This window comes from Pteropus alecto, unplaced genomic scaffold (genome assembly GCF_000325575.1).
Source record: "Pteropus alecto unplaced genomic scaffold, ASM32557v1 scaffold94, whole genome shotgun sequence".
Lineage (NCBI taxonomy): Eukaryota > Metazoa > Chordata > Mammalia > Chiroptera > Pteropodidae > Pteropus > Pteropus alecto.
The window spans coordinates 11923084-11933600 of NW_006437736.1; the positions used below are offsets into that span (position 1 = coordinate 11923084).

At 34.2% G+C, this 10517-nt stretch overlaps 1 protein-coding gene across 1 annotated transcript in view; it reads left to right on the forward strand.

The window, feature by feature from the left end:
• The window catches only part of FGD6 (FYVE, RhoGEF and PH domain containing 6), a 98896-nt gene that overhangs the window by 44075 nt on the left and 44304 nt on the right, over positions 1 to 10517 (forward strand). The window contains 1 exon segment of the mRNA XM_006914602.3: positions 8955 to 9106. Coding sequence (XP_006914664.1) covers positions 8955 to 9106 — 152 coding nt within the window.

A 10517-nucleotide genomic window follows, 5' to 3' on the forward strand; every position in this document is an offset into this window, starting at 1 on the left:
ATGTGCTCTCTAATACAGGGTTATATTTTTAAATTCACACATGTGAATATAGAGTTTTCTAAAATGTATATATCTCATGTATGTGTAGTATACCCAGATGATTTCTGAAAAATAGGGAGCCTTTATATCTATCTGTATCTTCAAACTTTCTATTTTCATAATAAAGAGTTTTTAAAGTGATAATATTTCTTTTTAGGCATTTGTAGAAGTCTGCTATCGGTAGAATTTTACACTAGTAATGTATAAAGCATGTCATGAACAGTGTTCTGTTTTTTTCTATCTGAATAAGTTCCCAGAAAGACACTCAAAATAGGCATTTTTACAACTAACTTTTTACAGTTCTCTTTTTGATTTTCATAATTGTCAACTAGAACAAACCTGTTGGGAAACAATTATATATGTGTCTGGCTGCATGTTCATTTTTCTCATGCACTCCTTTGTACCTGCAAGTTTTTACAAGTTTCATTATGCACTGGCAGTTAAAGTTTTAGTATTACCTTTCCATTGTCTTTTAGCAAGATATTAAGACTTAACAAAAGAAAGGAATAAGGTAGAGGAAACAATAAAAAATATTGAAGTGAAAATTTACTTAGTTGGTGTGATTATTCACATCATCTTAAACTTAATTGCTAGGTTCACAGAATACACCCATTTAGGTCTCTGCAAAGAGTATCATTTTCAGTTTTCCTTTTAATATGTACATATGAACATTAAAACTGAGTTTCACTTAAGGGTGATTCACATTCACCAAATGATTCCCTTGTATTCGATGCTTGGTACAACAGAAACATGGAGGCCTAATTCCTGTGTGAAAAATCTCTAGCTTTGGAAGCATTTTCTAAAATAATTTTTAACAATTCTAATTTGTTTTGTGAAATTCTTTCCCCATGAATAGTTTCTCACATAACTCTTGACTAAGTTCTCTTGTAATTTATTTAGAAAATTGTAATACAATATTTGGTTACCCAAACAAATTTGTAAAGCTTCAAGCCTATTGTCATTTCAAATAGATAACAATAAGCTTGATAAATAAATGTCTTTTCAAAATATATACCATGTCCATTTGCCACTATGCCCGGAACCTCTCTATTGTAAAAGCAGTCATAGGGGGAATAGAAAAAGCTAAACTGCTGTTTTCTGGAAAACTCAGAATATACCTCTAGGATGAGGAAATTGTATATATTTGACATATTTGCTGATAGACATGTCTAATAGAAATAGTACCTCTCCAAGAAAATTTTAAGCATCTATAAGTTAATTGGTAAGCTCTACTGTTAATAGATGCAAAAAAAAAAAAAAAAGCTATGGAGTCAAAAAGACTTGAGTTTAAACTTCATTGCACCATTTCAGCAAATCTTGCATGGAACAGGTATTGAGGGTTCCACTGTGAACAACACAGACCCCCTGGCCTCATGGTGCTTACAGTCTAGTGTAGTGCTTCTCACTAGATTTTATGATTTCCCATCCATGGTGGACCAGAACTTTTGTAAAATGCAATAAAAATGCCATGGTCATATAAAATTGATATAAAAGTTTTTGTTCCCTTATTTTCACTTTTTGACTAATCTCTTTGCAGACCAATAATAATTTGTGGACCATACTTTGAGAAGCATTGGCTTAGTAGATTCTTTTTCTTATAAGCTATGTAAATTTTAGAAAATTGTTTAATCTTTTGAGTCTAGCTTCCCTCATTTATAAAATTAGGATAAAAATACCCATCTCTCAGGTTGTGAGGAATAGGGTATGTGAAAAGTCTAGTATTACACATGGTATACAGTAGATTATCAAATTGCCTTTCCATTACCCTCTTCTTTTCTATCTTCCCTTTTAAAACATCAACAAATGAGAAGCATTCATTCTATTACCAGGCAGTTGACTTTTCATTTTTTTCTAATGACTTTTTTTTTCTGTAATAAAATTTCATTTTAATGAAGGAAATTCTGATTCTGGTAGGCAGAGAAGCACTTAAAAGCTTTACCAGTTATTTGATTATTTAAAAATAGATGTCCTATTCTTACCTCTATATTTTTGGAACAAATCATAAGCACTATAAGAATGGATAATCAGATCAAAGTATTACCCATATCATCTCATATCCAATCTGATGGCCTTGGGTTCTTCCCGTAGAGTGAGTCATTCATAACTCACCTCGACTTCTACGTTTCAAAACCTCCTAAGCCTTTAATGTAGGAGGATCATCTGCCAACCTGATGTAAGTGTCCTGTCTGGTTTGTACAAATGTTAACTCAGCAGAGCCCAACTCTAATGAGCATCTTAACAACAGGGCATTAACCAGGTGTGAGCCATTGCTAGGAGGGGCTTGGTATCAGGATAGTGTGGATTAAGCCAAAAGAGTCTCTTGTTTCACTCTCTAACACTCTGACCATGGTATTTAAACTCATATTTACCTAAAGTGCCCCACAAAGGTAGCACATTTTAAAGGTAGATCATTTTAATCCCGAGCACTGCTGCTATATGATTTCATCTAAGTGAATTATTTTCTGTCTTAGATGATAGAATATGACTGCTTTAAACTAAATAAACAACACCCCTTAGGTAATCCAATGGGTATTTTTTGGAAATCAATTAGCTATCCGGGTGGCTTGGGAGAAATAATTGTTTCAGTTATACGTAATTTCCTATGAATAGTGTTCCATATTAGAGACCCTATAGTAGTAGCATTAATAGGTCTTTCTGTGATGACAAAAATGTTCATTATCTGCCCTGTCCAATATGGTAGCCATATTTTTAAAAAATTAATATATCACTGTAGCTTACAATACTTCTTTGTTTAGCATTTGGTAAAGAACTAGGTGAAATAGCTCATAAAAACTTTTAAATCTAAACTAATGAATCTTATTTAAGTTATTATACTGAGAGGAAATAGACTTGGGTAGAAGACACACAATTTAAAATATACTTAAGATTCTAAGAGCCAGTATACTCAGTTGATGGCTTTGATTCTTCTGCCTGATGTTTGTGAGAAAAAATTGGTTCTGCAGAGGCAGTGGCAAGACTTTACCCTTAGTATTTTATGAGGTACATACTCTGTAGTATCTACCATGAGCTCCTGGATTTTGAATTAGACTTTTTTTAAAAAGGTCCAATGCGCACATTGTCTCTACGTCAATGCCCTAATGAGTCCAAAGAGAAAGGAGGTTCCTAAATGATCAGAGACTTGGAGGTCTTTTGGACAAAGATGGATTGGTTAAGTAACAGTTAAGTGGTACTAATAATGAAGCATCTTTGTTCCACTAATTTCTTAAGGTTGGAGTATACATTACCTTGAAAAGTTGATAGGCTCTCAATAAAATACGTAGAGTTAGAGGCAGATCTTCTTGGATATCCAGATGTGTGTTAGAATGTATCTTTTAATTTCTTTAAAAATGTATTATAAAAAAAATAGAAGGCTTCCTTATAGAAGCTTCCAGTTTTTCCCATCTTAAAATCTTGTGAACCTTTTAATTATCATTTATTCTTTCATTGTAAAGATCCTCCTCAAGCATCGATTGATATGGCTACCAAACTTTCACTTTTGAGCAGCAGCTTCTTGTGAGAACTATCCTTCACTGAATGAAGTTTATTGTTAAAAGCACCTTTGTCTTGCTGCTATGTTTGTTTTCCCCATCTTGGTTTGGTATTTCCTTCACTTTATAGGCCTCTACTTCAGAGCTTACTTTCCAGCCTTCCAGGGACCTGTGGATTTTAAATGATATTCATGTGATCATGTAAATTAACCAGATCTTTCATGAAATAAATGGCCTTCTATTGAGCACTTTCTATGTGCTTTTCAACATGCTAACTTTGTTACATAAATTATCTATTTTAATCCCTATAACAACTCTATCAAATAGATGTTATTTCTATTTTTTAAATGACGAAAGTAAGCTAACTGCCAAAAGTAACCCACTACTAGTTGGCAAAGCCATACTTTGGTCTGTCTGAGCCCTTACACATAGTGGATTGTTCAGAAATTGATTAAAAATTGTTTCTTGAAATCTCACCATGCTATAGGGTGTAATATATCTCAGTATATTAGCCAGTTTTCAGAATTCTTTCATTTGGCCTAGGAAACCAGGGAAATTCTAGTTTTTTGTCTTCTAAAGATGAGAATAAAGATGGATATTGATTACTTAGGATATATTATGATTATTTGTTAATGTTGTTAAGGAGGTTGGAGACAAGATAAAGGGTTGGTTTCAGTCATGTTTTATACAGTTTTGGATTCATGATTATCCACAGTATCAGTAGGTCCGAACCATATAGAGAAGTAGAAATACTTTCGCTGGGCAAATATTTTCATTTTCAAACAAAGTTAAATTGTTAATTTAAGACTTCCCCTCTCTGCTTTTACTTCATAGTTTCATACTCATTTCTGCATATTTATCAAAGCTTTTTGACCTTAGCAGCTGCTTTACTTTTGCTTAATACGAAGTGATTTTTAATGGCCTTCACGAAGTCAGGGAGCCCTGCAGAGCTCCCTGTCTGTCCATATGTCCATTTGGTCTTTGTAATTCACTGTGTCATACCAATGGTTAAGTAATGCCCTAAGGTCAGGAAGCCCAGTCAGGACAGCTGGTAATTAAGTCACTTACTTCTTTTTGGCACTGGACATATAAAACCTGATCCGAGGAACAAGGCCATCTGTTTTGTGCTTTGTTGTTTTAGATGTTCATACTTGATTTTATTTGCATTGATTTTTCCTTAAGTCTTAGCCAAGTGATCAGAGCTGGTAAGCTAGTATGGTTCATACCTCAAAGGAACTAAGTTTTTTTAAGTTGATCTGGTTCATATTTATAAGTTTTATTGGAATTATTAAGAAAAACATGATATGCTCTATAATTCAGAAGGCCACTTGTATTTCAAAAAATGTCAGTTGCACGAGCATTTGGTTTTTGTGACTAGAAACAAGAGCGTAGGTCATTCCATTTTGCATACAGGATCTTTGGTGGGTTTTGTGTTAGAAGAATAGGCTGGAATGTTTAGTTGACAACAATAAATTCTGTCACCTAACAGTTTCACATTCTAACTTCCCCTCATCCCTTTTAATTATCCAACATTACCAGTGTGAAAAAGTATATTCTGGATCTAATTTTTGAAGTGCTAGTTCTGTGGTCTCGCATCCTGATTTAGTCTAGAAAGTGTTGGTAAATTTAGATTCTTCTGCCCCAAAATAGCTTTACTTCTGGCTCTTAAGTGTCATCACACTTTCCCAAATTATACTGGATGTTAGCATTTAGAAGAATAACCAAACATGTGTTATAATCATTCTTTTTATTAAAAAAAAAAAAATCTTTCCTCCTTCCCATAGCACCAGTTCTAGTAATAGTTGAGGTTCATGAAGAGCTAAGAAGTTAAAAATTCCGCATGTCATTCCTGGGTAAACATCTGGCACTGGAACCATAGCACATTGCTTTCAGGAGTTGGTGGCCCAAGAGGAGAGAGAATGAGATTGGGGCCAGGGCTGTCACACGTGGTTATAAAGGCCAGGAGTTGCGAGTAGGGCCTTTGGTGTGAGTTGGATTGGCTTAGAGTAAAGGATGCCATTCCCTTTTCTGTTTTCAAAAAGGCACCTTGAAGACCAGCAATTGCCCTGCTAGTGCTTGCCTAGAATATGTAACTTCCTGCATTTTAGGAATAATTTGTAATAGCTGAATATAAATTCTCTAAATCCCTATAGTCTTTATTAAATGTTCTTTTTTTGACATTTTAACTATCATATTTCTATTTTATTCTGACATGCTACTCATAGTTTTTAAAAAGACATTGTGGGCTGTTGGTTCATCCAGCACTGCCTGTACCATCCAGTAGTACTGGAAAAGTAAAGTTTTACCTGGTATGAGACAGGGGCCTTTGATTAGAGGCAGTCATCCTACTGGTCAGCCCAGTATGGATTTGGCTGGTTTCTGTTGAATGTGTCTTAAATAAACAAGTTTCTTTTCTGGCAATGGTGGCAGACATATGGAATGCAGAGTCTGGCAAAAGCTGTGTCAAACAAAGTCCTTAAGCTACTTAGCAGCTAATGTCTACTGTCAACTGTTGTGACTGAGGAAATACCTTCCAACTGGAAAATAAAAGTCATCTTGCTGCCAAGAGACAAACATTCATCATTTATTCTACCAGAAGAAAGGCCAGTGCTTAATTGCTTTGTTGAACAAGAAACTCTTATGTCTAAATTATATTAATCATTAAACTGGTAAAAAAAAAATGCTATAGAAGATGTTTAATTGTTATGTTTTGAATACATTTACAATTGAGGAAGTTATTCATGATATATAAATATATTGTGTAGTTCTGCGTGATGGAAAATCTCATGATTTTCAAAAGTGTTAAGTAGCTCTATTTTCTCTTAGTAAATGTGAGTGCTGATAGAAACAAGCTGTTGGGAGGTGGAATTTGGCCACCATCCATTTGGTTTCTGGAGATGTTTTGTGTGGTTTTCTGGATTGGAGTTTATACAAGTTACGAATCCTTATTTTATGTTACAATAATTAGTTGTAAAAGTAATTCCTTAGTTACTGGTATAAGTAGATGGTTCCTGTAGGTTAATGTGACTGATTGTTGGGCAAGTAAAGTTAGTCACGGTACTGAGACCTAAGTGAAGGGTTTTGTTTTGTTTTTTAGTATTTGTTGAGCCATAAGAGGATTTGAATTATCTAAAATAGCCTTACCTTAGAAAAGGAATCCTCTCATGTATTTTTAAATTATATGTACGATTTTTGTCCTTCACAAAAGAAATACTTATGGTTAATGTATATATGTTGGAGGAAGGTGTTGAAGGGCTCAAGGGAGAAAATCAGCATCTTTTTTTGTTTATTTGATTTTCTGAGGCAGTCCCTAAACGGAAAACAGTTGGAAATAAAAGTAAAGGAAGATAAAGCTTGGTAGAGTCTGTTTTACCCAGTCATTGCTTTAAAGTTTTAATTAAACTTAACTGTTTTCTAAGAAAGAACAATCTCTATTTTTGAATCCTCAGGCCTGTGGAACAGATTCCACTATTGTTTTACTTATATCTTGAGGCTTACCCTCTGGGGACAGTGCAATCTAGACAAACACCATTCTGCTACCCCACCCTCTCCAAGTCATTGAAATGATGGAGTGAGGGTGGCGTGGACCTGTCTTAAAACATGGTATGAAGTGTTCTAGGGAAAAGTTGACAAAAAATAATATGTGGACAGAAAATTTTTTATTTGTAAAAAGCATAAATCCTGGTGAAATAATGGGAAGGTTAGATAGAGAGAGGGGAGAGTTTAAGGTCCACAGTTAAAATATTTTGTTGATTTGTGTGCCAAACATATTGTAAAAAGGTTTAGGTGCAATAATCTAATTAAAGTCTTAACAGCCCATTTAACAGATGAGAGGGAGAAATGGGTAAAGGAGGTCAAAAGGAAAAAATAAATAAATATGGTGCATTACTGAGCAACACCAGAAAAATGGCTTACTGTTGTCTAGTAATTTGTGACCTAAAGAAATAATACTAAACCTCTTTCAAAGAAGAAAAACTACCTCAATTTGGATGTTAATGGAATATATACTAAAACTAAACAAACAGTGCCAGTGGCAACAAAGCCAGACTTCAAATTCTAATGATATCTGCTAGATACAATTTATACCCAGATCAAGTACTCCACAATGAAAATAAATTATCTATAATACAAAATATGACAAAATTTAGAAAGTAAAAAAAGAAAAATCTATTCTCATTAAAAAGATTTTCCAAGGCCCTACACAGAAGTTTTTGTGTGTATCTCAATCTCTACAATTAGATGGGTCATATGGCCATCTCAGGCTGAAAAAGAATCTGAAAAAAAGTGCATTTTTTTAGCTGCGCATACTGCCCTTCTCTCCCAGAAACAAATAAAAACTCTAGAAATAACATAACATAACATTATATTCATTGTTAAGAGACCGTCTGTGGTTTCCTTCAGAAACTTTTTTTTCTGCTTCAACCATACTTATATTTTCCTCTTACATACTCTTCTGGATAGTTCACTTTTCTTTTAACCAATGAATGAATAATGTCCAATAAAATGAAACCTTTCTGCAAGAAAGTAATTTTGTTCAAATTACTTTGGTACAAATGAAATGCATTGTTATTTGGCTTTATTTTTAATATTAAAAAAAAAAAAAGATGAGGAAAATGAGGCTAGCTCAAGTAAAGCAGGAGTGAGGACCCGGATCCAGCATTCTCTGATTATTCAGAATGTGCCACCCTCCCCATATGTCGCCTAAAATACTCTAGTTGTTGGGAAATGATTATTGGAAGTGCACAAAGAGACTCTTTCAGAATAGAATTAGTTAAGATCTCCTGGGGACTTTTAAAATAAATGGATGATGTTCATATAGCAGTACTGGAATAATTTTATTATTTATTTATCTATTTATTTATTTATTTTTAGGCGAGGCAACCCTTGGTTGACTTCACAGATTGCAAGGACCTTGTCAGCTTACAATCTCTTATTTTTATTTATTTTTATTTTATTTTTTCTGCCTACAAAACACCTGGTCTTCCTATGTGGTCTCCCATCCAAGTACTAACCAGGCCCAATCTGCTTAGCTTCTGAGATCGGATGGGATTGGACTTGTTCAGGGTAGCATGGCCATAGACAGTGCTGGAATACTTTAAAGACTACTTAGAGTTGCAATACAATTTCCAGACTCCCCCCTTGGTATAACTGCTAAGTTTGGAGATCAAACTAAAAGATTTAAGAGGAATATCACAAAATCTGTTTTAAAACCAAATATCTACCCCATCCACTTTGTATTTTTTAAAAAATATCCTGTCTAGGAAAGTGGGATGAGAGGAAGTGGGTACTTTTCAATTTGTCATTCTATAAGGGAAACACAGTTTTGTAATTTATATTGTTTTTAGCATAGAAGACGACGAGGGAAAAAAAGCTTTTTATCAAGTTATATGTGTATGTATATTGTTTTTCCTCTCTGGACTGTCATAGGATTTCCGGGACGCAGTAGCCCATGCTTCCAGGCAACTTGGGAAACCGGTGATTGAGGACCGGATCCTAAATCAGATCCTGTACTACTTGCCTCAGCTGTATGAGCTCAACCGGGATCTCCTGAAGGAACTGGAGGAAAGAATGTTGAACTGGTAAAAATGGACTGACCAGCTTTCCCAGGGATTCCAATTTTAGATGAAGCCTATAAGGGCTCTGCGTGTGACACAGACGTGTTCCGTACATTGAGTTGTTTCAATATATTGAATTTTCTTGGCATTTACCTGTAGATTGATCATATTAGATGGCCAGAATTCACAACCTTATTCACAACAGTATTGCATTCTGTTCAATACTATAAATTTTTAAATTCTTTGGTAATGCTGCCTCAAAAGCAAGAAGGACCCATCATCAGCCAATTTAATTTTTTATAGGTGACTTTTGGTAGTCAAGATTTTTGAGACTGAGGAAATTTAGTTGATATTTTCATTGGAAAAAATTTTAAATGTTTTATCTCTCTCTTCTGGAGCTTCAAGTCATGAAACTCCCCCTTGCATTATGGAAAAGAGGCCATTCACTAAGATAATTTGATAACTAATTTGGTTCGTTTAGAAAACTTATATGTGTCTGATGTCATTGTAGATGCTGTAGATTTTAGAACAAGAAAAGGCTACCAAAATGTTAAGAGCTTCCATTGGGCTATAGAAAGTGAGCTGAGACTTTGGTGACAGCTTTGGAAACATGTGGAAAGTTCGGTCTAGGGGGATGGAACTTACGTTGACGTCCATGGAGAACTCAAAATGATTTGAATGAAAAAACAGTATCACATACTTTTCTGATCACAATTTCCCTCTAAGTTCTCTTCATGCATAATCCAAAAAATACCACCGTCTGTTTTGGAAATATCATCATGCATTTGCTTGTTGGAAAATATGCTAGATAAGCAATTAATACTTAGCTGCAGTTTAAGTATAAAATGGCACAGAGTTAAGGACTGAGGAGTGACTAAAAGGCAGTTTTTAAAGTCATGGCAGAAATAAAATATATTTACAAAGAATTCCTGTACATCATTCATATAAAAATTAACCTAAAACTTAATCTGAATTGGCTTAAAAAATGTGCATATTTATGCAAGCAAGTGGAGGCTTAAATATATTTTTTGCTGGTAAAAGTATTCTCAAGTTCAGATCTGTAGATATTCTGTATTAAAATATTAAGCATTTCTAACAGATAGCCTAACTTAAGGGACAACTAAAACAACAATTATGGAACAAGCTATACTTATTACTAACAATTTTTCTAATCTTTGGATATTTTCCACTTATTAAAATATTTTTCTCTCAGAGATCTTTGAGTCAAGACATTCTTTGGTAGACTATCTGAAGTAACATTTATTTTTACATTGGCTTTTAATAACAATTGATAAAGTCTTCATTTCTACATTCAGCAAGGTTTTGGATACCTACCATGTGCTAGTCAGCACTCTAAGCATGCTAAGAATATCACAGTGCACAAAACAGACAAGACTCTTGCTCTCATGGGGGAAGCACCAGACAAATATACAAA